This window comes from Zymoseptoria tritici, chromosome 1, assembly GCF_000219625.1.
Source record: "Zymoseptoria tritici IPO323 chromosome 1, whole genome shotgun sequence".
NCBI lineage: Eukaryota > Fungi > Ascomycota > Dothideomycetes > Mycosphaerellales > Mycosphaerellaceae > Zymoseptoria > Zymoseptoria tritici.
In genome coordinates, this window is record NC_018218.1 from 5,057,624 (window position 1) to 5,085,145 (window position 27,522).

Consider the following 27,522-nt stretch of genomic DNA (forward strand, 5'->3'; position numbering starts at 1 on the left):
AATCTTTGCATCTAAGTACGGATGTTACCCGCGTTTAGCGCGGATTTACCGAGATTTTAGCGCTGTGAGGTCAGCTACACCCACGCATTAGTCCACGCTCCAGACCAATATCCCTGCGAACGGGCGTTCGTAATAACCCCATGCTCAATCCGATGCCGATCACATCCCCGTGCCGACACGTGGGCCAATCCGTCGCGGGTCGCGCCATCCAGCAGATGTGATGCACGTTCCAGTGCGATCATGCGGTACAAATATCCTCGCGACGATCTCCATGACCGTCTTTTGATCGTAGGACTGTGAAGCAGGAAGCAACATGGAGACGATACCGACACTGCCGATTCCAACGCATTTTCACAGCTGTCGTGAATTGCCCAAAGGGAAAATGTAGTGGTCAACGTAAGCACCCCTTTGCGCGTACGGTCCAGACTCCAAAGGTTATGCGACCTCTTTTCGCACTGTTCGCTCACTTTCTTGGTATCCACGCAATAGCTTGTGGATGGCTTTGCTGTCTGCTGTCTCCATCTCACTTACTGAAGTCGATGGACGTGACCTTGACATCCGAAGACACACGGAAGGATAGTCCGAGTGAATCCATAGCAAGGGAAAATGAAAGGAGGAAGTCCAATTCGGTCTGAAAATCTTCAACGCCACTTCGTGGGCGGTGCAGGAGTGCGCCAGTCCCCTTCCATCCACCACTGCGCTGCTTGTTCAAATACACACAAAGGCTGGCTGATCTGCGCTTCACATAGGAGGTAGAGACAGGGAGACCCAAGAATACCTTAATCAAAGTCATGCTCGTACAACTCGACGTACGAGAAACAGAGTCGTCGCCCCTCATTTCTGCTGACTAAATCGGTGGCCGAGCTAGACCGAGGCTCGGCTAGCTGAGATGTCGACTCCACCTCTGATCCGACTTCATCTGGTCTTCATGTATGTATTGTGTTGAACCCTTTCCTGAATCATTATCTCTTTCCCAGCTCGGCTGTCAGAGACCTAAAATACTGAAGCATCGGAGCCGTTGTATCTACTAGCTTGAAGCCGGCGACTTAGCAGACGAGCCTCTTGGTCATCGAACATCGATTAGGACCGCAGGCATCATTCAGAAGACACATTCCATAAGCATGACACAACAACGACAAAAGGTGGGGATGCCTCAAGGAATTCCGGAAACAGCTCCCAAAACTCCCACCAACACATTCGGTAATCCCGCTCCATGGAGTGAACCGGCCTGGTCTCAAGGTGTGGCAAGTCCATATTACAAGGACTCGCATCGTGAACTACGAAAGACGATCCGCAAGTACATCGACACAAACATCATCCCCGAACATCTCGCTTGGGAAGAGAAGGGCGAGGCGCCACGGTCTGTCCAACTCGACTGGGCCAAGTCCGGCTTTGCCTTCTCCGATGTGCCTATGAAATACCGACCAGAAGGCATCCCATATCCGGCTGGCATTCCTCTTGACAAGCTTGATGTGTTCCATCTGCTCGTACAGACGGACGAGACATCAAGAGTGGAAGGTGGCGTGATGTCAGGATTGGGAGGAGGATCAGTAATCGGTATTCCTCCGGTCATCCATCACGGCACGGACGAGCAGAAGAGGAAGTGGTTGCCTGGTCTGTTCAGCTGGGAGACGAGCTTTTGTCTGGGCATTACAGAGCCGAGCGGAGGTTCCGACGTTGCGAATATACAGACCACGGCGACCAAGACCAAAGATGGAAAGTTCTACGTTATCAACGGATACAAGAAGTGGATCACTGGCGCACCCTGGGCCACGCATATGACGACCGCGGTCCGGACTGGTGGTAAAGGCATGGGAGGCATCTCCGTCGTGGTGGTACCGCTGGACTCCAAGGGCGTCAGTCTCCGCCGGATTCCGAACAGCGGCCAGCACGCAGGAGGTGCATCCCTGGTCGAGCTGGATGACGTTCATGTCCCAGTGGAGAACCTGCTCGGAAAGGAGAACCAAGGCTTCAAGGTCATCATGGTGAACTTCAACCGCGAGCGCTTCATCATGTCGGTCTCCTCCAACCGCAAAGCACGGACCTGTCTCGCCGTGGCTTTCGACTATGCCAACAAGCGCGAGACGTTCGGCAAGCCCTTGATCTCCAATCAAATCATCGCCGCAAAGTTCGCCACCATCGCACGATATGTCGAGTCGCACTGGGCATGGTTGGAGCAGATCGCGTACGCGGTGCAGCAGTCTCCGCTTGGGTTCCAGGATCCTGATGTCGCGGGCAGGATTGCGTTGGCCAAGGTGCAAGCGGGTAGGATCCAGGAACTGGCAAATCGGGAGGCACAGCAGGTTTTGGGCGGAGCTGGGTATCAGAGAGGTGGACCGGGAGCGGTTGTAGAGCAAATGAGTCGAGATCTGAGGATGATGGTTGTTGGCGGAGGATCAGAGGAGATCATTGCGGATTTGGCGGTCCGTCAGGAGACGATCCAAGCAAAGAAGAGAGGGTGGAAGTTGTGAGCTCGGGATGGATTGGGGATTTGACCAATGGGTTCGACATAGCGCAGTCTTCAGGAACTGTGAATCGTGCTGTAGCCGTTGAATTGGCCCCCTCCAGACAAATAGATCACAATAGATCATCATTGACGTCGGGACCTGACAGAGCTTTATCCTTCGAAAGAAGGTGCTGCTGCCTGAGGCAAAGTATCTGCTTAGTAACGTACCTCTCCCGTACCGACTCCCGTCGTGCCGCTCCGTCCATTCTCTGCCTCTTCCAAGTTCCTTTCTCAGAACCAGAAGCTGTCAACTTGTCAAGCTGTGAGTGCTCAATATCATCGAACGACGTCCCAGATCCAGACTTCCAGCAAGTACATGCCTGACGATAAGCGATCGTACAAAGCATAAGTTCTGTGCTCAAGCTGTCCTGCGAAGTCGATCGAGCTCCCGAAAATTCGCGCCACACCGCCGGCACGCGAGCCGCCTGTACATGAAAGCACAAGCCTGACGAGGAATTGCACAAGCCCGACGAGGAGTTGCAATATTGGTTTCGGTAAGGATCGAGTTCATGCAGCTGTCCGGTTCGGCTGCACTTGTTGAGCGTCTGTACTTACATTTAGTACCCTCGCGCCATCAGCATGCACACTGACGACGTGGAGGTAAGCTTTCTCACCCACAGAGCGTTGATCGTGATAACGGTCCTGTCCTGGCACGCCATGTGGCCATGCCACAAAACGTTCTCAAGCAGAACGGTGCACGATGGCAACGGCTCTCAGATGTGCGGAGGTCGTTGCAATTTGAGGCTGAGACAACGTGCAAGCTTCGATGCTGTCCCCTTCGGAGCATTGAAAAGTGGGGACCCTTTCGGAGCTTGGGGTCAGCACCAGATTCGTATTTCTCCGGTCTCACTGCGAGGCGACTCATCCTCGAGGAGGGTCTGAGACATTTTTCTCATGGTCCGCTAGCAGGCTGACGGGCTGATATATCTTTGAGGGACTATCACGACCTCATGCACTAAGAGGGCTGTCTTGCCCTCAAGGAGAGCTCTTGCAGGCGATCACTACGAGGCCGAGCCGCACTTGGTGTTGATGAGCAGTGAGAACTCCATCAGGCTTCGACGCTTCGCTCCAGATCCAGTCACGACTAACACGTGTAGCCGATGCCGAAAGAAGCACATGCACGCAGGCGGGCCCGATCTGGCATGTACACTACACTATATTCGATCGCGATCGCAGAGATCGAATTAAGCAGCCAGAGCTCTGCAAGGCGGAGGTTAAGGTTCGCTATCAAGTGTCCGGCTTTTGGCGGACCGGTTCACAACCGTCGAAACGTCCCGTCTTCTTGGCCCCACGCCTGCTTTGGGGATTGGACTGGAGGAACCTTCGCTGGTGAGAAAAGCCATCGAGATGGTTTCCCTGAACCAGTTCGGACTATTCTCCAGCTCTACTACTATGGACCCCTGCTATGCCCACGGCTACAGCACTCGCACGACGGACAGCCTCTCTATCGCGAATGCAACCCGGAGAAGTCCATGACGGTAATGGAGTATTCGGTGCACGCCGCCACGACTCCTCGCTCGGCCAGCGCATGCAAGGCTTGCTGTGCTGTACAACGCCTGGCTCAATCCTCAATGGATTTGGATTTGGACGAGGCGTTCACCGCTCGGCTCCGAGACCGAAAATCGTTTACCCATGCCACGAACTATTCGAGTACCCAAGTACCCGGTAAGAATGTCCCTCGACAAAAAGCCGTGAGACAGTCTCACTGCCACATGGTCTGCAGCGTGGGCGCTCGGAGATTGGTCTTTCACATCATTCCAAGATGAACATTGCTATTGCTATGTAATTTGCTGTGCATGAATCGAGAGATGAGCGCGCCATGCTTTGGCACATGGAGGCCAGGATTGACGTTTTGCTGAAGCCCTATGCCGGATTGAGGCCAGAACTAACGGTGCTGTTGCAGATCGGACGATACGCAGCAGCGACGAAACAGTGTGGAAAGGACGACGGCAAGCCCACCGCCGTTCACGAGTCATCAGCTGGGCCTGTGTGCACCAACGCATTTTGGAGTGTATTGTCTCGATTGAGTTAGGACCAAGCCCACATGCAAGGACGGAAATCGGACGTCCCAACATCGCACTTAACCCTTCGCCGCCTCCCGACGCCTCCCGCGACATACAGAGTTCAGACTACACGTCTCCCTCTGCGAAGCTCAAACTCCACATCCTGCATCCACCTATGCTTGGACAGTGGATTTCGTTATATCGCTGCCGGAGGTATACGTCGTCGGCGCCAGCATTATCGAACCTCCTTCGCTTCAGCATGCCGCCGGGTTATCATTCGCCGCCTGGCGCGCCCGGGCTTCGGGCTGTATCATCTATCGGCTGAACTCCTTTCTACAAAAGCGGTGGGAGCATGGAGATGAGCGCTTCTGGTACCTCAACTGAGTCCTGACGAAGGCGAATTCCACCACTCTAGACGATGCCGACCTCCGACTGAACTCTCCTGAGTCTTCAGCGCTACGACTTCGCGCTGACTCCAGCCAGCACGCTCCGCATGTCTGGCACGAACCTTGCCTCGGGTCACTCCAATCTACGCAGCGCGAACACAGGAGTCATTGCCGCCTGGTCTGGAATGCTCAGACCTCTGAGCAGACATCGCTGCAGTCATTTTGGTACGATGTTGAACTCGCCAAGAAGCTTCCGCATTCGTGTCTGGCCCCAAAGAAGTTCGGTCCAGCCATATACCGCCCAACCGATCCTCGAGGCCAAGCTCCGCATGATATGCTAGGCCCGCTTCCCAATGTGGTATCTGCATTCTAGCTCAGCAACCAGTCGGAAACCCTTGCGGCAACGCTATCTGCAATGCTGCATGAGCATTGAGGCTCCAAGTGGATATCCCGCTGATAGTCCCGAAAAGCTTCGCCTCATCCGACGTCTTACGCAGGTAAGCGCCACGTGCAGGATTATCTCTTGCCATATCGATCTGTCATCCCATCTCCATGCGGCAAGAGTCGTGCGCGGGCTCTAGAGCCAGCCGTCCGCAAGCGTATGCTCTGTTAACTCGTTGGGAAGATGTACCTGGCCCGAGCACATGCGTTCTTTGAGAAGTCTTCGCGAAGGATACCATCAGATCTCATGCATGGCGCTTGCGCAACGATCGACGAGAGTGGAGAGCTATCTGCCAGGTCTCCAGAGCTTTTGCCATGTAGGTCGCGTCGCCCGCAATTTTTTTTGGTTTCATCATTGTTTGTTCATTGTTTGTTCAGTCGCGACAGCTTCAGCTCGAGCTCTTCTCGACAGAGTTGACAGGCGTTCGTCGCCCAGGTGCTCACCAACATCAGTTGTGGACATTCACTCGCAATGATGTTCGCACAACGGGTTGTGGCGGTCTTTTTGATCCTGCTCGGGGTCGTTCCTGCCTACAGATATGATCCAGAGTACACCGAGTACAACCTGAACCAGAATCAGTTCACCGAGAACCCACTGGAGTATTGGGGATACTGGCACGAGGATGCGGCGGATTACACACCTTCGCCGGAGAACTGGCGAATGCCATTCTATACCCTTTTCCTCGATCGATTCGTCAACGGAGATCCATACAACGATGAGATCAATGGCACAGCTTTCGAAAGAGATCCGAATTCCAACCAGATGCGTCACGGCGGAGATCTTCAAGGCCTGTAAGTAATGAAAGAGCTGAAAGCTGCACAAGCATCGCAGAGCATAGGCTAGCTGCTGGCAGTGAATTGGCCGTGTCAGCAACATACTAATGCATAAATAGTATTGACACTCTTGACTACCTTTCCGGGATGGGCATCAAAGTGAGCTCAGCCGTTGGCAGCTGTTTGCAACTGTAACGTCAACTAAACTTTTTTCAGGCATTGTACATTGCAGGCTCGCCATTTATGAACCAACCTTGGGGCTACGATCAATACTCTCCCATCGATCTGACTCTCCTCGAACCGCATTTCGGTACGCTCGAAACATGGCGTCGAGCCGTTATGGAAATTCACAAGCGAGGTAAGCAATCCATTCAATCCGCTTCACAAAAGCTTCAAAGAACACACTCTTAACAGTATTCACCGCATTAGGCATGCGAGTGGTCCTCGACAACACCATTGCTACGCTCGGCGATCTCATTGGTTTCGAAGGCTACTTGAACACCTCCACCCCATTCACCGTGAAAGAGCATCGTGCGCAGTGGAAGACGGACCGCAGATATTTGGACTTCGACTTTGGCAACACCTACAACGAGACCTGCACTTACCCACGTTTCTGGAACGAGACTGGCTATCCGATTGATCAGCCTATTCGCGACCAACTGGTCGGTTGCTACGATTCTGACTTCGATCAGTATGGTGACACCGAAGCTTTCGGGGTCTACCCTGACTGGCGTCGTCAGATCACCAAGTTCGCTGTAAGTGGTTTAGATCCAATGCCTGGGTATATGCGCTGACAAGCAATTTGTACAGTCCGTCCAAGATCGTCTCCGAGAATGGCACCCACCGGTTCGCGCGAAGCTGGAGAACTTCTACTGCATGTTGATCGCCCAGTTGGACATTGACGGTTTCCGCTACGATAAAGCTACTCAGGGCACCCCGGATGCGATCGCCGCCATGAGCGCATCTTTCAGAGAATGCGCCAGGAGGCATGGAAAGCAGAACTTTGTGAGTGTGCTACACATCTGGAACTTGCAGTCCTGAGCTGACTTGTGGGACAGTACATCACTGGTGAAATCACCGGCGGCAACACGTTTGCCAGCATCTACGTTGGACGTGGTCGTCAACCGGATCAGTTGCCCGAGAACCTCACTCAAGCGGTTACCCTTAAGCACAACTCCTCGCACCAATATTTTCTCCGAGCGGAACAGGAAAGCGCCATGGACTCGGGTGCCTTCCATTATACCGTAAGTTCTTGCCTCGTTTCATCTGGCCAATGGAGGACCTTGGCTAACTTTGGATAGATCTATCGCACACTCACTCGATTCTTGGGCATGGACGGTAACCTCGAAGCTGGTTACGATGCTCCACGCAACTGGGTCGACATGTGGAACACCTTGCTTCTCACCAACGATATGACCAACGCCAACACCGGAGACTTCGACCCGCGTCACATGTACGGCGTAACGAACCAAGATGTCTTCCGCTGGCCAGCCATTCGTCAAGGTCTCCATCGCCAGATCGTCGGCCACTTCATCACCACTCTACTTATGCCGGGTATCCCGAAACTCCTCTGGGGTGAAGAGCAAGCATTTTACGTCTTGGACAGCACCAACTCAAACTACATGTTTGGCAGACAGCCTTTGTCTGCGGCAACAGCTTGGCAAACTCACGGATGCTACGGCTTGGACTCCACACAATACTATCAGATGCCTCTCGAGGCGGCCAGAAATGGCTGCAACGATGACACTGTCAGTCAAGATCACCGCGATCCATCTGCGCCGGTCCGCAATATCTTGCGCCGAATGTACCACCTTCGCGAAGTGTACCCCGTCTTGAACGATGGATTCTTCCTGCAACAATTGTCCAACATGACCGAGGGCATGGTCTACAGGGGTTCCAGTGGTGTTGTGACTGACACTGGCTTGTGGTCTGTCATGCGCTCGACATTCGTAGGTGTCCAGGATCTGAACAAGAATACTCAAGCAAACACAACGGTCACTACGACCAGCGATGAGACCAGCGAGGACGCTATCGATGTAATGGTAGATGCCCTTGGAGGAAACGCAACGGTTGCAACTAGCAAAGGAAACACAACCATCTTTACAAGCGGAGAAAATACTACGATCACGACCACGGACAACACCACAGACTCAGCGATTGCCAACAGGAACGCTAACTTGCCAATCTGGCTCATCTTCACGAATCTGAACGAGACCAAGCGCTTCGAGTTCAACTGCAGTGACAACGCCACCGATCTGAACACGACTGCCTTGATCTCCCCATACCCGGCCGGCACGAAGATCAAGAACCTGTTTCATCCTTACGACGAGCACACTCTGATCAACTCCACCCAGACTCTTTATATCAGCAACTCGACCGAGCCAAACGGATGCCTTCGCGAACTCGAGGTGCCACCCTTTGGATTCGCGGCATACGTCCCAGCCAGCGACTGGGTTGGTCCAGAGCCGGTGATCACCAAATTCTCTCCCGGTCACGATGCGTCAATACTGTCCACCCGCGACAAGCGAGTGGAGGTCCAGCTGGAATTTTCCCAGTCCATGGATTGTAACAATGTGACCCGAAGCATTACATTCGAATCCTCAACAGACAATGGCGATATCCGACCCACGGTTGATCGGGACACCATCAAGTGCGGCGCCATTGCCAATCCGGAGAACTCGACTTTGGTTGCGGGCATTCCATCTGCCTGGTTCTGGTCGGCGAAACTGAGGAATGTTGAGGACGGCGTTCATCGTCTCACTGTTCCCGTCGTCAAGACTCTGAGCGGAAGCCAGTTGACCAAGTCAAGGGACCACTTTCTTATACGTGTGGGTCAGCCCAACAACCCCATCGTTTTCACCCGAACAGCCAACTACTCCTCGACACTGCTTGTGCAGGCTTCCGATGACAAGCTCATGCTCAACCACTCGGCGGCTGGCGCGGATCTTTTCAGGTATTCGACCAACTTTGGAACTAGCTTCTCGGATTGGACGCCATACACCGGAGGTATGACCGAGGTCGAGAAGCAACCCTGGTCGGGAACGAAGAAGCAGGCTTGGAAGGGCGAGCACGTCCGTGTTGAGTACTTCAGCCGCTTCCGTGGCTCGAGCGACCACGTTCAGCAGGCCGATCTTGACAGCAAGCCGCGAAGACTTCCAAACTTGTTCTTGAACGGACCGTACAACTCATATGGATACGACGCGGGGCTTGACAACACTTTCAAATTGTCGAACGACGGCGAGTGGAGCATCCCCTGGATGACCGAGTGGAGTGCCTCTGGCTCTGTCGCCCAGCTCAACGTCTGGGGCATGAATCCAGATGGCCAACCCGATCAGACCATTGTCCTGGGAGATATCGACGGAGACTCGGTCCTCGACCGTCTGCCGCCATCCTCGCTGGCTAAGTTGGTGCTCAACATCACGATGCCGCCGCCCAAGCCACATCTTGCGTGGAAGATCGCCGTGAACGACGGGAACATGCGCTTCGCACTGATTCCGACCGGCAACATGTGGCACCAGCTCACTCTTTACGTTCTCCTCTGGACTGTGCCGTTAATTACTGCTGCGCTGTCCGCTTGGGTCTTTGTCCTCGGTTTCTACAAGGTCAAATTCAACAAGATCGGCGCTACTGAAAAGATCCGCAGCGTTCTACCTGTCGCCATCAGGAAACCGCTCAGAAAGCTTTTCCATCGTAGGACGCCCTCATCGGAACGATTCCTGCAGGAGGTCGCAAAACCCAGCCTTGAGAACTCTCTCGAAAATCAGCGGACCGTGCTGATCGCTACCATGGAGTACAACATCGATGACTGGAACATCAAGATCAAGATCGGTGGACTTGGAGTCATGTCCCAACTGATGGGCAACAACGTTCCCAATCTCATCTGGGTTGTTCCTTGTGTCGGTGGCATCGACTATCCGATCGACGAAGAGGCACCACCCATGAATGTCACCATCCTCGGCTCCACTTACACCGTCAACGTGCAATACCACACCGTGAAGAACATCACCTACGTCCTATTGGATGCGCCGGTCTTCAGGAAACAGACAAAGGCTGAGCCATACCCTGCCCGCATGGACGACATGGAGTCCGCCATCTACTACAGCGCTTGGAACCAGTGCATTGCACAGGCCATTCAGCGCTTCCCGGAGGTCGACATTTACCATATCAACGATTACCATGGCACAGTCGCTCCTTTGTACCTTCTGCCGAGAACGATCCCGGTCTGTCTATCGCTTCACAACGCCGAATTTCAAGGTCTGTGGCCGATGCGGAAATCTGCCGAGAAGGAGGAAATCTGCATGGTGTTCAACTTGCCCGTTGATACTGTGACGAAATATGTTCAGGTAAGGTATTTCTCAAAATGCCTAATCTGGCTTTGCTTTGTGCTAACTTTTGAATCTAGTTTGGACAAGTTTTCAACTTACTGCACGCCGGTGCATCGTTATTACGATTGCATCAAGAAGGTTTTGGTGCGGTCGGTGTGTCGACCAAGTACGGAAAGAGGTCACATGCTCGCTACTCCATCTTCTGGGGTCTCGGCGAAGTCAAGGCTTTGCAAAACCCCGACCCGTCGGATCTTGGAGCCATCGAAGAGCCCAGCGACACTCCTGCGGACATCACCGTCGACGCCGAGTGGGAGCAGAGTCGACTCCAGCTCCGTGTCGAGGCACAGGAATGGGCCGGCCTCGAGATCAATCCGAACGCTGAGCTCTTCGTCTTTGTGGGCCGCTGGAGTATGCAGAAGGGTGTTGATCTCATCGCAGATGCATTCCCTAGCATCCTGGAGAAGAACCCGAATGTACAGCTTATTACCATCGGACCGGTAATCGATCTCTACGGAAAGTTTGCTGCTCTAAAACTGGACAAGCTGATGGAGAAGTATCCCGGGCGGGTCTGCTCCAAGCCTGTCTTTACACAATTACCGCCTTGCGTTTTCACTGGCGCAGAGTTTGCCCTCATTCCGTCCAGAGACGAGCCTTTCGGCCTCGTTGCCGTCGAGTTCGGAAGAAAGGGTGCTCTCGGCGTCGGTGCTCGAGTCGGTGGACTAGGACAGATGCCTGGATGGTGGTTTACCGTCGAGAGTACTTCAACTTCGCACATGCTCAATCAGTTCAAAGGCGCCATCCGCGAGGCCATGGCTTCGTCGTTCGAGACACGAGCGAAGATGCGCGCAATTTCGGCTAAGCAGCGATTCCCGGTCGCGCAATGGCGCAAAGAACTCGACGAGCTTCAGTCGAAAGCTATCAGGATGCACGACAAGATACGCAACAGGAAGTCGATGGGCTCGTCGTCGACGGCATCGACCCTGGTACCATCGGAGCCCTCCTTGCCATCAGAGCCATCCTTGTCTTCCGAAACCAGCCTTAGCCCGCCGGCGAGTGCTGCAGCTTCGCGGCGCCAATCCTTCGACTTCGAATTCCAGACCGCTTCTGAAGAGGATGGCCTGAATATGTCAAGCAGGTCGAGACGGTATTCCTCCACTTCTCAGGTCTCCTCGCTTGAGGTCTCCGATGAGGACGACGTTCGTGGACATCCTGGCGGAGACATCGTTCCAGATCTGCCGCCAATACCTGCTCCAGCACGCTACTCCACGTCCAATATGAGCAGTCTGAGTCCTCTTCCTCGCACTGAGAGTAGCCGACGTATCTCTCGTCTGCCTACTGAACTTTCCATGGAAAAGGTCGTCGGAGAGAAGACTGATTACAATCTGCAGGAAGTCGATCCTTTCTTCACGGACAGCAATGGCACCTTCTTCAAGAAGTTTGAGAAGATGCTCGAGAATCTCAACGGCAAGAACTCGGAGACATCCAACTGCATCGAGGAGTATCTTCTCAAGTCCGAGAAGGACTGGGCTTCAAACGTTCGCAATGCCAGACTGGGAAGGAACAAGAGCGAAACCAATCTGTCGATTTGGAACAAACGCACAGTCTCAGTCAATGTGTCTCCTGTAATCACGGAGCTCTTTGACTCGGATTCGGATTTGGAAATGAACGGGTCGCCCCTTCCTACCAACGGCGAGTACCAACTCGCGCCCGGTTATACTCCCCCACGAGGCCTCCGCAACTGGATGCAAATCCGCCTTGGAACTTGGCCTTTGTACAGCTTCTTGCTTGCACTTGCGCAAGTGATCAGCGCTAATTCCTATCAAATTACCCTCCTGACCGGAGAGGTGGGCCAGCCAGCAGGAAAACTCTACGCCATCGCCTCCATCTACCTGGCCACCTCCATTGGCTGGTGGATCATGTACCGACGTCTCTCTTCTCACTACGCTCTCTCCCTGCCCTTCCTGTTCTATGGTCTGGCCTTCTTTTTCATTGGCATCGCGCACTACGCCGGTTACAACGGAGCCAACTGGATCCAGAACGTCGGAACAGGATGCTACGCTGTCGCTTCCAGTTCTGGCTCGCTGTACTTCGCTCTCAACTTTGGCGATGATGCTGGTGGAAGGGTGCACAACTGGGTGTTCCGTGCTTGCATGATTCAAGGAACACAGCAAGTCTGGGTCGTGGCACTCTGGTACTGGGGACGAGTCATCACTCACCAGTCTACTCTGGGCCACGTTACAAGCGTTGGCGATGGCTTCGCAGGAACCTGGAAGATCACCGCAGTCGCACTACCCATCGCCGCGCTTCTCTGGGCCATTGGACTCATCCTATACTTCGGCCTACCGGCATACTACCGACAAAGTCCCGGCGATACGCCCGCGTTCTACTCGTCCATCATTCGGAGGAAGGTCGTTATCATGTTCGGCGTCATGGTCTTGGTTCAAAACTTCTTCATGAGTGCACCCTACGGTCGAAACTGGACGTTCTTGTTCAGCAGCAGCCATGTGCCCAACTGGCAGATCTTCCTCCTGGCCATGGGATTCTTTATCGGCGTTTGGGGCGTATCACTCTGGATCCTTGGCTACTACTCCCGAGCGCATACGTGGTTGATGCCCGTCTTCGCCATTGGACTGGGCGCGCCGCGCTTCGTGCAGATCTGGTGGGGAACCAGTGGGCTGGGCTTGTGGTTACCGTGGGCTGGCGGGACTTTCATCTCGAGCGTCTTCGCTTCGAGATCAGTGTGGTTGTGGCTCGGAGTTCTGGATTCACTGCAAGGCGTCGGTCTTGGTATGATCCTCCTGAGCACGCTGACTCGCTCGCATGTCGCATTTACAGTGACGGGCTGTCAAGTCATCGGTGCCGCAGTGACCATTCTGGCACGAGCGGTAGCACCGAACAGAATTGGACCCGGACTCATCTCGCCGGATATCAGCGGTGGTCTTGAGGCGATTCTGCAACCCTGGTTCTGGGTCGGTCTGATCTTACAATTGTTGCTTTGTGTGGGCTTCTTCAAGGTGTACAGGAAGGAGCAGCTGCAAAAGCCTTGATAGATTTTCCTTTTGTTTGGGAGCGTTTGTTTCAGAGCAGGGTGTTCGGAGTCATTCATTTGATTGGGAGGATACCATATAGACTATTGCTTTTGAACTCATGATTAGCATACTACACGATAGACCAATTAATCTCTTGTCAACCAAACCAAGTTATCTACACTGCAACTCATCGATCCGCATCAATTTCCGGTACTGCACTCTGTCAGTCCCGTATACTTACCTATGTTGCGAATAATACCGTCAAGTGTGCTGGTCTGATAGGTCGTCCCTTATGATATCCGTCATGGCAACTTAACGGCCATGGTGAATCATCTAATCTGGGTCTTACCATTCCCGGTATCCTGCCCCTACTAGTAAGATACTTGGTTCTTTCCTTGCGCTGATGACTTTCTCGGCCCTCGAACATAAGAGCACATGCGCTCAAAGTAGCCGTTGACTGTGCAAATATCTTGCCCAAGGCGGATGCAAGAACCGGCGATCGAGCCCAGGAGAATTGCATTTGATCAAGCAAATCATCCATATCGAACCTCACCAGCATCTTCACGGAACCAATCTTCATTCGCCCGCGCTTCCTCCGCTGATGCATAGTTGATGATCGTGCTCTTCGTTGTGGTGTAAGCATGATAGGCATCTGCGATGAAGTACTGTCAGCCTCAGTCAAATCCAAATGAACAACGATAATCCCACCAATGCCATTCTCACTTCCAACGCCTGAACTCCCTATTCCGCCCCAAGGACTGCTTGGATCGTTGCGGTGATGTGTGTTGACTTTAGAACCTTAATCAGCATGCAAATTTGAGATGGAAGCAGTCCATACATACCCCAGCAGATCCCCGACTCAATGCCCTCTGACAATCGATACGCTTGTGACAGATCCTTCGTCCATATCCCAGCGCCCAGTCCAAATTCGCTGTCGTTTGCGAGCGTCAAGGCTTGTTCCTCAGTCTCATACGCCGTGACAACGAGCACTGGGCCGAAAGCCTCCTCCCTCCAGATTCGCAAGCTCGTTATATCCGTTTCGTCGCTGCTTGCAAGAATCGTAGGCTGATAGAAATATCCTTTGCTCAGGTCGAAACCATCGAGCGGCGAGCTTCCAGTCATGCGATTTCCTCCTGTGACGACTCTGGCTCCACTGTGCTTGGCATCATCCACCAGAACTTCCACGCCGGCCAACTGCTTCGCGGAAATGAGACCACCCATCATCGATGCTGGATTTGTGGGTGCTCCCATTCTGTGTTCAATTGCCTTTGTTTTCGTCGCTAGCCTCGAAAGGAAGTCGTCGTAGATTTTTTCGTCAGCAATGATCCTCGTCGCCGCTATGCATGTCTGCCCGCTTGCAACGAAAGCTGCAAAGGTAACGCCATTGACTGCAAGCTCGATGTCTGCTTCTTTGGTCACAATCACAGGAGCTTTACCTCCCAGCTCTGCGGTGAAAGCAGCGAGGTTGCCTCCTGCGATGGCTCCAATGGCTCTACCGGACGGCGTGCCACCTGTAACATCAACGCTCTTCACTAACGGATGCGAGACGAGAGCTTTGCCAGTCGTTGCACCATATCCTGGTAGCACCGAAAAGACACCATCCGGTAGCCCGGCATCTTTCATGATCTCCCCGAGCAGCAATGACGTGAGCGGAGTCATCTCCGATGGCTTCAGAATGACTGAATTACCCGCTGCGAGTGCTGGCGCAATCTTCTTAACGGCAATTAACAGCGGGTGATTGAACGGCGTGATCTGCACAACCACGCCCAGCGGCTTTCGATCGACCCAGTTGTGCAGCTTTCCAGTCGTGGGCAGGACTGCACGTTCTTCTGTCCGAATCAAAGCGGCGTAGTACTTGAACCATTTCAAGAGCGATGGAACTTGGGCGTTCATCTCCCGGATTACACGGCCGGTCTGCTGGACTTCGAGGGCTATGAGAGCTGGTAGCTGAGTCGAAAGATGGGTTGCAATGGACTCCAGGACATCGGCTCGTTTGTGCCTGTCTGCACGAGACCAGATGCCGGCTTTGAAGGTCCGATGGGCGAGTTGTACGGTATACTCGACATCCCAGAAAGAAGCAGCATGGCAACTTAGATTAGACGGATCAGCTGAGCTTGGTCGTCATTGAAGCAGAGCAGGAGGATACTGACTGTGCGAAGACCTCTCCGGTTGCAGGGTTTTCGATGGGTATCCTTTCTCTGTCAGCCTGATCTCAGTATGACAACGGTATACTGCCTCACAGCTCATTGTCACTTCCCGTCTTGTCTTGTCCATTGGTCCATAAGAAGTACGTCTCGGAGCTCATGTTGTGCAGCTCCTGATGCTATCTCGACGGCAGTCTTGGGCTAGTCTGCTCGGCACTTATGTATCACAGCGAGTCAGAAAAATAACTCGAATGTTCTCTCGATAGCCAGTCGATCGAGCGTCAACATGAAAGTGAAGTCAAGATAAGGACGACCTATCTTCGCCGTTCGCCTAAAGTCCAGGCATTGTGGCGGAATTTAACATCACGATGCAGTATATCACAGCATGATATTTTTATGTGGATTTCGCTGGCCCTCTGTTGCCTCTTCTCGACAGAGAATCTTGAACATTGCAAACAACAACCGGAACCAGTCGGCCTTAGTCGAACGAAACGACATAATTGGAGGTGATTATGTCTGGAAGTGGCTTGATAGGACGTCCAAGGCTCAAGCAGACTTCGTGGCGAAGCCTGAAGCCTTTGAGCAAGCCGCGCCTGCCGCCTCGATCGTACACAGACGAAATCTGATGCTCTTTTATGGACCAGGAACAGAAACTCGTGATCAGGTCAGGGCGTACAGAGGCCACAGTTCATCGGTCATGTACGTTCGAGCGTCTTGTTGGCCAAAGATGCGACAAGCTGTGCCAGACACAAAGCCGGCAAAGAGACTGAGTACAGTCTTGAACGCTCCGCCTCCTCCAGCTGGGCTCTCCTCCATTATCGTTTGAGGACACGCATCTTCTGGATCCAGGATTGCCGACCACCAGGTTCGGGGGGAGTTTTCTCGAATCTAACGCGCTTCTGTCAGCCTGGACGAGATGTCTGCATCGAAAATGATGGGAAGCACACTGATTAGGTGCAACCGGGAGTACTGCCATATTTGCCGCAAGGGCCTGATGCATAACCGAAGGATGGACACGCTACGTCACAGTCTTTGCCCCTGGCAGCCAAGGTACAGTCGACGCCATTCTCCTTGCACAAGCAGTTGCTGCTGCACTGGGCCGAAACCATTGCGGCGAGAAAGAGAGCGACGAGGGTGCTGAAGAACTTCATGATTTCTGGCGGCGCGCGTCTTATATGGCATTGGCCAGGTAGTGTGTTGTGTTGGCTGGAGTTCGATTGCTGAAGGTTAGTGGGTCGAGAGAGAGAAGGAGATGTCCTCATGGGCTTTTATCTTGCTTTGTCGATTGCTTGCCGCAGGACATTCACCCGAGAACAGCCGCTCGGCCTCATCGCTCTTTGGTCGCCCCTGAGTCTTGCTGCGCCCATTTCCCTAGCTCGCCGCATGATTTTCATGCCGATGCAAAAACAGCGTATCCCGTGGGATTGGACTACCATCTCTGAACAAGACCATACACGTGTGCAGGGCAGACGCTGAAGTCTGGCAAAGATGCTGGCCTCGAAGAAGTGCAGTCTGGATCTTGCGGCAAAGGATTCCGTGAGACAGCATCCCAACGCAAAGTCTGCCATTCGGTTCAACGGTGTTCTTCGATTCGAAGATTTTGAGTCTCGAGTAGGGCCTCTTAGGACTGACATTGTACGATGTCCAAGGATTATACCTCTTGATTGGCTTCCCTGGTACGCCCTACAGTCCTCGAAGCCGGAATCGTGGCGAAGCTCTTAGCGCGCACCTGATCGTGCGCAGCGGATAGCATGCATATATCCAGGAAGTACGGCCGGGCCGGCTGAACGAATGAGAGTATCGTGTCCGTTCACGGCCAGGTCGTAAATGCCTCAACTCCCTCGCATGCACAAAAATCTTTGTACTTTCCGTACACGACGTTGCAACCGGGTTGTGGTAAAATCCTCCAAGCCAGACGAGGTGTCATCGTCTCCGAATCTGTCACTTAACACAGAGTCAACAATGAACCGTAGGAGTGGAAGTGATAGCATTTCAGCGCCAACAAGCCATCGATGAGCGACGGACCGAGATGCAGTGTCGACTTGGGACGCTGTCGAAGATGAGGCCTAAAGCGGCGTGCCGGCAACTGGCGGACCTGACCGATGTTCACAGCCTCCCTTTTCGGTGCCACATCCCGCCGACAAACGACTGACGCGAGCTTCAAGAAGAATTTCAAAAGCTTATGACTGCCCGCACCCCTTAAGACGTGCAATGTGCCTCTGCCTCCTTCGGTCGACCGTGCAACCTCAATTCTGGGTGATTTCAACGTTCGCCTGGAAATATTCACAGCGCGCCGAGTCGTCCGGATCCGCGATATAGCTGATCGACGTTTCATTGACATGGACGACAGTACTCTCAGCTCCATACTGTGGAAACCACGGCCGACTCGAATTGTCACGAGTAGGCAGCGGGAAGTTCGGATCCTGGTTGATGACGAACGACAGGTACCAGTCCTTCATAATGTAGCTCAGAGTCTTGTTGAAGATCAGCGGACTCTCCGTTGGTCCTAGTATATACCGGCCGACGGCTGCGTGAGCGAAGTAGCCTGCGTTGAACCGCAACTTCCAGATGGGCACTTTCAAAGACTGGTTGAATGCCGCCGAAGCCACGTATCGAGCCGGGCAGTGGATGTAGAAGTCGCCGAGGATCGCTTGGTTCGCCCAGCCTGCTGTGTTGTTCTTCTCCAGGATGGCTCCGTATTGAGCGATGAGTGGAACCAGACCGAATTCGTATACTGGGCTTTGGAAGAGGTTGTTTGAGTCGAGCCATGCCTCGCCGAACTCACTGAGGGGATAGAGATCAAGAAGGCCATCGAGGAACTCTGGTGTGGCGTTCAAGAAGAAACGATTGAACTCTCTCTTCACATCGTTGGCCGTTTTGACAGAGAAGTTTGTGAAGCCAATGCCTGAAGTTGCGGTCAGCATGTAAGAATACAGCGTTGATTGATGCGCACACACCTTCGAACTCGTCTGTATCCACGAGGATTGGCACTCTTGAGAAATTTCCATGCGCCAATTGTTGCGATGGAACGTCCCTGATGAACGACCCATCGACCACTGGCTGGTAGTATGAGTCTCCGTAACCATAAAGTCCAGCATCGAATGCGTCGAGGTACGATTGTTGAGTCACATTCCTCAGCTCTTCGAATGTCTTCCCTCGCAGACAGTCCAACGAGGTGCAGTTCGCTGCGTTGAGGAGAGTGTTGTACATCGCTTCTTGAGTTGTCTCATTCTTGAAGGAAGATACGGCAAGGTACTCTGCATTGGGTCAGTGTTGGACGACCAGGAAGCAGCAGGGACAACTAACCAGGGATCGCACTCCTGAAAGGCGGATTAGTCTCGCCACCCTTCCATGTAAGCTGATATAGTACGGATGCGCCTCCAGCACTTCCTCCCCAAATGGTGACTTGTTTCGGATCTCCGCCGAATGCGTGGATGTTCTGCTGGACCCACTCAAGGGCAAGCCTCTGATCGAGAAGACCAGCATTAAGGACGCCGCCGTCTCGAATCGCAGAACCAGGCAAGAATCCGTAAGCTCCGAGACGATATTGGACGGATAGGTAGACAATAGCTCCGTTGGAATAGGGCACGAGATTCTGACCCGGCTCTTGAGAACCATTTCCAGCAATGAAGCCTCCACCATGAAGATTGACAACGACTGGCAGGTAGTCCGCAACAGGATTCAGGGGAGCCCAGACGTTGATCAACAGACAATCCTCGCTGGCTGGATCTGGTGCATCTGTCTGCGGAAGCCAGGCGGATCTGCCCTGTACGCACTGGGGTCCAACAGTTGTAGCGTTGATGGCTTCGGTGCTCTTGACAGTTGAGTTGCGGGAAAGCGGTACTGGTGCCCTCCAACGAAGGTCTCCGATCGGTGGCTCAGCATAAGGTATGCCGAAGAAAGTCTTGAGTCTATACGACGAGCTTGTATTAGCAATGTCTGCTTTTGGAAAGGATAGCTTGTGCCCACCCAAGAGTAGTATTGCTGTTGCCGTAGTACTTGGCATAGCCAAGGTCCACTGTTGGTGCATCGACTGAAGGAGCTGCAAAGGCTGTAGCCAGCCGAATTGCCAGCGCACACATCTTGCGGAAGGTCATCATATTGAACATAGAGCAAGAGAGTTGTGGAGAGATTGGAACGAGATTGTTGTTTTGTGCAGGGAGCCTCTCCATTACTTATGGACAAGACAGCCAGATCTTTGGCGACCAGGTTCGTATTACACAACTTCACGAGAGTGTCAATCTGTGACGCTTCTCGTAAAAGCGTCGCTCCATTCGGAAGTCGACGTACGACAAAACTGGACATCGTTCGTCTTGCCGACCACACCGCTGTCAGACCGAGGCACCGAGTAGATTGGTAGAGTCCGTGGCGTTATGTTTGGGTGCGAGGTCATTGCTGCAAAGGTCAACGAATGTTCGCTACGAGAATCTCTCATTCACCTCACCAAATGCAAAATTTAAAGTTTCGCACTCGTTTCTGTCTTTCCTCTTTGGGAACGAATTTTCGAAGTCAATTCTGGGGGCGTCGAACTCCGCACTCGACACCCCGCAGATGCATCAACGGCTCGAGCATTTTCGACACAATTGCGTCGGTGGAACCATAGAGTGGAGGCGGAGGTTAGCTCGTTGTGTATGCCGTGTGGCATGTGTTGGCTGGACATATAGTGACTGCCCAGTCCCCGCGCTGAATGCCATTACCGCATATCGATTCTTTCAACCCAGCATGGTCTCCACACGCTGGCTCCTAGCGACACTCGCTTGTCGCTTGCTCACAACAACAGCACAGTCTGAGGCGACTCAAAGACTTGCAGATGTCCTGTTCGCCATCGGTCTCGTCCCTGATGAAGCACTGGCTACAGCAGCGGCGGGTCTCCTGGTGAGCGGCGCCAATGCGACTTCCGAGGGCCTCCAACAAGCTCTCTCCGCTCCAGGAATCGACGAGCAGAAGCGAACTCAGGCCGAGCTGTTCTACTCGTATGGTGGCTCGCCACCCGTCTACCCATCACGTATGTCGTTCAGGGCCGAGTGCGTTGCTTGATACGAGCTGACGTCTGGCAGCCAAAGGAAGTGGAGCTGGTGATTGGGCTGAAGCGTATGGCAAAGCTCAAGCTCTTGTTGCGCAAATGACGAACGAAGAGAAGAACAATGTTGGTCGCATCGCTCGAGCCGATACTCAGACAAATCACCAAGCTGACGAAAGTCATAGGTCACCACACCAGTTCTCTCGACCAGGGGCTGTTCCGGCTTCACTGGTACTGTCGAGCGACTGGGATTTCCAGGAATCTGTCAGTGGCCATTCAGCCCCATGACTCACGTACGATGCTGACATCTTGCAGGTCTCAACGACGGTCCTGCCGGCGTGAAGGGACCTGTTGCAGAGAACGAAACCCGCGCCAACGGCTTCCCGGCTCAGCTCAGTGTTGGCGCGACCTGGAACCGGGGTCTTGCGTACTGGCGTGGTCAGCAGATGGGCAAAGAATTCAAGGCAAAGGGCGTCGACGTCGCCCTTGCGCCAGTGCTCGGACCATTGGGTCGTATCGCCACTGGCGGCAGGAATTGGGTACGCTGTAAAGATCTGCAGAATGTTTCGCTCGGAAAGCTGACGGTCTTGCGACATCATTAGGAAGGCTTCTCGAACGATCCCTTCCTGGCTGGTGCTTTGGTCGAACTCACCATCAAGGGGTTGCAAGAGTCCGTAGTGGCTTGCGCGAAGCACTTCATCGGGAACGAGCAGGTAGGATGTGGTGAAATCGGGTCAGCTCAAGAAGTCACTCGCTGATGGTGGACAACGCAGGAAACACAACGGAACCCTTTTCTGGTAGGATACCTGGACGATGGCAACTACACTTTGAACGCATCGGTGTCAGCGAACATAGATGACAGCACAATGCACGAGCTGTACCTGTGGCCTTGGTATGATGCTGTCAGAGCCGGCGTTGGCAGTGTCATGTGCTCTGTGAGTTGATCAGTTGTTCGAGATGGTAGACGTGCAACAGCTGATACGCACTGCAGTACCAAAGGATCAATAACAGCTATGCGTGCCAGAATAGCGCCGCACTGAACGGCTTGCTCAAGGGTGAGCTAGGATTCCAAGGCTTTGTCGTCAGTGGTAAGTTCAGGAAAAGTGCACCGACCGACAGCGTCTCGTGCTGACCTCACGACAGATTGGTTCGCTCAGCACGCGGGAATCGCTACGGCCGAGACGATGGAGATGGCCATGCCCGATCCCAGATACTGGGGAAATGGCACCTTGTCGACTGCAGTGTCCAATGGGTCATTGAAGGCAGACAGACTCGACGACATGGCAACGAGGATCCTAGCCAGCTGGTACAGATACTCCACGACCGAGCTCGTCGGGCTCGAGAATCATTATGACCAAGATGTTCGCCAGCCAGAAAGCGCTGCCGCCGCGTTCCAAGTAGCCGTCGAGGGCCACGTCTTGGTAAAGAACGTCAATAATGCCTTGCCGCTGAGCAAGCCAACAGTGCTGTCGGTCTTTGGCTGGGACGCAGTTGCTGGCTCCACGGCAGACCCGACTCAGAGCCTCGGAGGCGTCGGACTGGCGAATAGTCAGATCTTCACCACCGGCCAGAACTTCTCGGCTCTTACGTACTTGCAGCTTGTTGCAGCTACAGCCCCAATTGGAACAACGATTCCCGACGTCGCTCTCAATGGCACACTCATCGCGGGTGGAGGTAGTGGCTCTTGCTTGCCAGCAACCGTATCTGGTCCATATGAGGCTCTCCTTCGCCAAGCCTTGTCTGACGGGACTAAGGTGTACAACGACACCAGGGTGACTGATAGTCCGGTGGTAGAGGACGGGAGTGGTGTTTGCTTGGTACTCATCAACGCGCAAGCCGCAGAAGCCGCCGACCGAACGACTCTCGCAGACGAGTTCTCAGACAACTATGTCGATGCCGTTGCCAGCCAGTGTGCCAATACCGTGGTGATCATCCACAACGCAGGCATTCGTCTTGTCGACCGGTTCTTCGACCACGAAAACATCACGGCCATTCTTTACGGGCACACTCCTGGTCCAGCCAGCGGTGATGCCCTCGTTGAGCTCCTGTACGGTCGTCAATCGCCGTCCGGGAGGTTGCCGTACACCGTGGCGCATGACGAAGCCGACTATGGATCTCTTCTGAGGCCAGATCTTCCGACCGAACAGGACCCGCAGTACGCTCAATCCAACTTCACCGAAGGGGTTTTCATCGACTACCGCCGATTCATGAAGGAAGGAATCTCCCCACGCTTCGAATTCGGATATGGCTTGACGTACACCAACTTCAGCTACTCCAACTTCAGTGTTTCGAAGGTCCCGAACGCCCGCTTCGACCTGGCGCCACCGGGCTCCAAATCGTCCGCGCTAGCTCCAGAAGGCGGCTTGGCATCGCTGTACGACGTCCTCGCCACCGCTTGCGTGACGGTCACCAACACGGGCGAGGTAGCGGCCGCGGAAGTTGCTCAGCTCTACGTCAACATCCCTGGTAGTGGGGTCGAAAGAGCATTGAGAGGTTTCGAAAAGAAGCTGCTGCAGCCAGGAGAGAGTGCAGAGTACACTTTTGATCTCAAGAGGAGAGATCTCAGCTTGTGGAGTATGGAAAAGCAGGACTGGATGCTCCAGGATGGCCAGTACGAAATCGTGATGGGCAAGAGTGTGCTTGATGTGCAAGGTACCGCTGTGTTCAGCGTGTAAGCAGTCCATCTCGATGGAGGACCATGCGGATAATGATGTAGGAGAGGGTGATGGTGGTCAGTCCGCTCCACAAAGTCTCTCGCGGGTTGCAAGATACCTACTGTATAGTCTTTCGTCAAGTCAACGCCACTGCAAAGGGATACCTCAGCCCGTATGGAAATATTCATAGAGATCGCCAGCGTACGAAATCTGTTACATCCCCTTGGTCTTTTCAGTCGAATAGTGCATGAAGAGTAAGACAAGAGGAAGTATCTCATCTGATGTCGTCTTCTGCAATATTCGTCCGGCTTAGTCATTCCGCTACGGGCCGAGCCTCGCCCCTGACGAGCTTTCCAAATCATCCAAATTAGTCGTGTTCATAAAGACGAGGTCGTGCGTGTGGTTGAACGGCGGCGCTAAGCGCTTTTGCGCTTACAGGAGTGAAGTGTTGAAGAATCCGCGCCCCCGTTGTCGAGATAACAGGCTTCATAAGTTGATCGTACGTCCTACCGTAATTTAGCAACAAACCATTCACCAAAAACAACACGTCAAGTGTATCATACATCTCCTACCAAACAGACTATAATGAGTATACTATAGAGAGCTGCAACGTGCCTTGTGCTTAAACTTGATTCAGCGAGCGAATTCCTCGTACGTGGTATATGCCCTGTTCACTCGATCTGTCTTTCCGGTCTAATGGGCTCCCTACAACTTCAGATGCATCTTCCTTAAAAAGAGAAGCTGCCTTAGAACCTGCACCTATAAGATCTGAAGGGACGTAGGATCGGTTGGAAAGGAGATCCAGCTGTGTACATTTGCAGAGGTAGGTACGCCTCTAAGTTGGAAGCCGTAGCTATAGCGTGGTAGGAGGATCTTCCCTCTGTAAGTGTCCCGAGTCCTCTCTTCTCCTTTCCGAGCTCCCCATCCGCAAGCTACCCTCCCAGCGCTGGTCCGTGAGATCGCCCAGAACTTCAAGTCCGACCTCCGCCAACTCCCTCTTCGAGGACACCAACCTGTGCGCCATCCACGCCAAACGTGTCACCATCCAGAGCAAGGACATCCAGCTTGCCCGCCGTCTCCGAGCATGGTATATAAGCCCAAGCAGCACTTCTCAGAACTCCAGACACGCTAGTGACTTGAGCCCTGCTCTATTGCTCTCTCGCTCGATATGCAGTTGTGCAATAGCTAACGCTTATCTGTATATAGGGTCGTCAATCGTCCAAGGCCAAGAAGGCCTCCACTCTTGCCGGTGAGTTATCCTGTCCCCTCGACATTTGTCCCATCGACAATGCATCTCTCCAATACACAAGTCTCACAAACGCAGAGAGACTCATGCTCATATACTCATAGATATCGTACAGGCGCAGTTCCGCGCTCTCGGCCTCGGCCCTCCTCCCCCCCCCTCTGGCCCGAAGTGCCACAACTGTGGCCTACATGGCCACAAGAGGGATGCGTGCAAGTGAGTTGAAATTTCCATTTCTTCTGCTTTTCAATCGTCCTCTGGACTGCGGAGCCTGTACCGGAATCGTCGAAAATTCGACATCGAACGCGATCCAAGCAAAGATTCTGGACTGTTTCGTTTCTGGCACTCTGCGAAGTCAGCTTCTTGCAGCCCGTCTTGCCAATACAAGTCTGCTTTAACTGGATGTGCGACACCTTCACAACCTGGTCGCCCGCCATCACCGCTGATTCCGCGCTCATCGCTGTACTCGCTATGGCTCCTCCTTGAGCTTGCCGGAATGACCGCCATCTGAACCTGGCAACCAGTACTGGACCTTATCGCACTGGACCTTGTTGCGAGTCCAACGCAACGACGTCATTTGAGCCTGAAGAGCCTGATACTAACAATCGTGATTATAGGTACCCTCTTCGCCCCAAGGGCCGCCAGATGAAGGAGTGGCGCAAAGAGAGTAAGTTTCCAATCCAGGGGTTTCGCAGCTCTTAACCCTTGAGCTTCAAATCTCGAGTTCTCGAATCGTCGATTAAGTGCTAACATGATTTGCAGACCCGCTGCCAAAGCAGCAGAAGAGCGGCGGCGAAGCCGCCACCAAGGCCACCGAGGGCGGCGAGGAGGGCGACGAGGAGGACCCGATGGAGTGACTGTAAGTTGTAGCTCTTTGAGTCTTGTACTCGTCCCTGACATCTTCAAGCACCGGCAAGACCATCACCCTCGAGGTGGAATCGTCCGACACCATCGACAACGTCAAGTCGAAGATCCAGGACAAGGAAGGCATCCCACCGGACCAACAGCGATTGAGCTTCGCCGGAAAGCAGCTCGAGGATGGCCGCACCCTCTCCGACTACAACATCCAGAAAGAGTCGACCCTCCACTTGGTCCTCCGCCTCCGTGACTCCGCCTCCGCGGTGGTATGCAGATCTTCGTAAAGACCCTCACGGGCAAGACTATCACCCTAGCAGAAAGTATTTCTTATAAATTGAAATGAAACTTTCTTGCCGGTCTCGTATATCGCATTGCACAGTTCCATCCCACACGTGTTGAAAGGTCTTTGTGCTGCACCGTCGGATGCTTGTTTCATAACGCCGTCTTGCGGTCCCGCCTCAAATCATCGATGATCTTGACAGATGTCTCTGGCGTTTTCTGCTTTGTGTATACGTCTAATAACGATGGTGCTCCGCCAACAGCGAAATTTGTCCCGGGGATGAGCGGAGGAGACCTCCGCGGACCCTGAACTCAATTCCAACTTTTGCTCTGTGTCTACCACGCCGAGTATATCTGACGCTGGGTGTATCTGGCGCTGGGTGTATATACTGAAGATGTTAGGTTGCCAAAGACACCAGGCTGCCGGCTTCCTCGGTCTCTTTTCCGAACCTCATGGCATCGAACACGCCAAAGCGCACGCCAACCCGAACTGTACGAGCCTCACGACGCCGCCCATATCCAGAACCCAACCCAGACCCGTGATTTCAGCAATATCGGCCAGGTAGTACCGCAGTCGGTTTACGAGGAACGACGTGTGTTGTGAACAGTCAACCGGTCCGAAGACATGTCACCAAGAAAGAGACTTTGTATGCATCTGTACCTTGTCCCGGGGCGTGAGCGGGAAAGACACAGTACAATGGACGGCCGCTAATACGAGGCGCTGCGGAATACTGCCAACACGAACAATCATCACAAGGACCTTAAAACAACCTGAGTAGACGGAGAGGGTGAATCAACCAAATTTCGTTCTCGAATACAAGTCAGATACCGAGAGCCTCCAGTGCCCACCCAAAGGCAGAAGACTGATGACCCTCTGCGTCCGACACGAGTCTCCAGCACCCACCCCTTGAGGCGAGGACTGATGACCCTTTGCATGCAAGCGACGATTGTCAAGCTGTGTAAGGGCAGGCTCGGCCTGAGATATCGAGCGATCGCTCGTATCAACGTGGACATCGGTCCTCACAGGCTCGGCCTAGTGCAGTGGACATCGGTCCTCACAGGCTCGGCCTTATGTGGTAGTTGGCAACTACCTACGAAGCTGAATCTGATGCTTCCTCCACCATCAGGTCGGTCTCTGCGATTCGGCGACATTGTTCGTTGCGCTTCCGGCACCATTCTTTGGCTGCAACAAGCGCATTGTCTGCCTTCTTCGACACTCCATACCAGGACTGGTAGCATGGCCGGCAAATGAACGAGAAACCTGGCAGTGTCTTCAATCCAGGAACATTGCAGTCGGCCCACTTGGCGACTGTTTCTCCAGCCTTCTTCTCTGGACACGTTGGACAACTGAGCGACCCTTGCGCATCGGAAATCTGGCGAATCCTTTCTTCTCTTGCCATTGCATGAGAGCCCTTCTCTGTGCTTTCTCGCTTGTGGTTGGCAAACTTAACAGCACCCTCGACAGTGTCACCAAAATGGTTCTTGCTCTTGCCATCGGTGTGATGCCAGCTGTTGTGGCAATGCTCATCGATATACAACGTACTCGAGAATCCTGGCAATGTGCATGGTCTCCATGCTACTTCTGCTTTTTTCGTCTTGCCCTGTGGATCAGTCCAGTCGACCTGGCAAATTGGACATACGTTGCGTTGGCAGTCCCGGATCTGGTGTCGCTTCGCGTCCCCCGGTCGATCGAACGCCGCTGCCTCGTCGTCTTCGATGCTAGCAAGCTGTGGCTCGGCGATTTCTTGTGCTTGAGCATTGCTGCTCTCGGCCTGGTCGGCGATCGTAGGCTCGTTCGAAAGGGAGAAGGAACTCTTCTGCTGCGAGGACTCGATCAGGCCGGTAGGATCGAGTGTCTGG

The 27,522-nt window shown here is 53.5% G+C and overlaps 8 protein-coding genes across 8 annotated transcripts; 4 read left to right on the top strand and 4 right to left on the bottom strand.

Moving 5' to 3' along the window:
- Positions 1-1,148: 1,148 nt before the first annotated feature.
- On the top strand, positions 1,149-2,537 carry MYCGRDRAFT_98822 (uncharacterized protein; the record flags this gene model as incomplete). Its single annotated transcript, XM_003856640.1, has 2 exons — positions 1,149-1,803; positions 1,897-2,537. 2 exons carry the CDS (start codon positions 1,149-1,151, stop codon positions 2,469-2,471), a joined length of 1,230 nt encoding a protein of 409 aa, XP_003856688.1.
- A 3,274-nt stretch (positions 2,538-5,811) lies between these two features.
- MYCGRDRAFT_32133 (uncharacterized protein) lies at positions 5,812-13,482 on the top strand (the record flags this gene model as incomplete). The annotated part of the gene is made up of 9 exons (XM_003856641.1): positions 5,812-6,128; positions 6,230-6,269; positions 6,327-6,468; positions 6,540-6,865; positions 6,921-7,115; positions 7,169-7,354; positions 7,412-8,063; positions 8,265-10,453; positions 10,513-13,482. The coding sequence occupies 9 exons, from the start codon at positions 5,812-5,814 to the stop codon at positions 13,480-13,482; spliced, it is 7,017 nt and encodes a 2,338-aa protein (XP_003856689.1).
- A 515-nt stretch (positions 13,483-13,997) lies between these two features.
- MYCGRDRAFT_98823 (uncharacterized protein) lies at positions 13,998-15,769 on the bottom strand (the record flags this gene model as incomplete). The annotated part of the gene is made up of 5 exons (XM_003856954.1): positions 13,998-14,116; positions 14,173-14,253; positions 14,307-15,553; positions 15,615-15,656; positions 15,705-15,769. 5 exons carry the CDS (start codon positions 15,767-15,769, stop codon positions 13,998-14,000), a joined length of 1,554 nt encoding a protein of 517 aa, XP_003857002.1.
- Positions 15,770-16,082: 313 nt separating this feature from the next.
- On the bottom strand, positions 16,083-16,654 carry MYCGRDRAFT_102869 (uncharacterized protein; the record flags this gene model as incomplete). The annotated part of the gene is made up of 1 exon (XM_003856953.1): positions 16,083-16,654. The coding sequence occupies one exon, from the start codon at positions 16,606-16,608 to the stop codon at positions 16,297-16,299; it is 312 nt and encodes a 103-aa protein (XP_003857001.1).
- A 1,933-nt stretch (positions 16,655-18,587) lies between these two features.
- MYCGRDRAFT_13179 (uncharacterized protein) lies at positions 18,588-19,509 on the bottom strand (the record flags this gene model as incomplete). The annotated part of the gene is made up of 2 exons (XM_003856952.1): positions 18,588-18,865; positions 18,915-19,509. Coding segments are annotated over 2 exons (873 nt in total), but the record flags the coding sequence as incomplete, so codon positions are not given.
- A 1,058-nt stretch (positions 19,510-20,567) lies between these two features.
- MgBLGl7 (putative beta-glucosidase) lies at positions 20,568-23,303 on the top strand (the record flags this gene model as incomplete). Its single annotated transcript, XM_003856642.2, has 8 exons — positions 20,568-20,613; positions 20,666-20,754; positions 20,814-20,892; positions 20,944-21,167; positions 21,231-21,341; positions 21,402-21,563; positions 21,620-21,716; positions 21,772-23,303. Coding segments are annotated over 8 exons (2,340 nt in total), but the record flags the coding sequence as incomplete, so codon positions are not given.
- Positions 23,304-24,277: 974 nt separating this feature from the next.
- MYCGRDRAFT_33657 (uncharacterized protein) lies at positions 24,278-24,535 on the top strand (the record flags this gene model as incomplete). The annotated part of the gene is made up of 1 exon (XM_003856643.1): positions 24,278-24,535. A coding segment is annotated over one exon (258 nt), but the record flags the coding sequence as incomplete, so codon positions are not given.
- An 892-nt stretch (positions 24,536-25,427) lies between these two features.
- MYCGRDRAFT_33513 (uncharacterized protein) lies at positions 25,428-25,631 on the bottom strand (the record flags this gene model as incomplete). The annotated part of the gene is made up of 1 exon (XM_003856951.1): positions 25,428-25,631. A coding segment is annotated over one exon (204 nt), but the record flags the coding sequence as incomplete, so codon positions are not given.
- Positions 25,632-27,522: the final 1,891 nt, after the last annotated feature.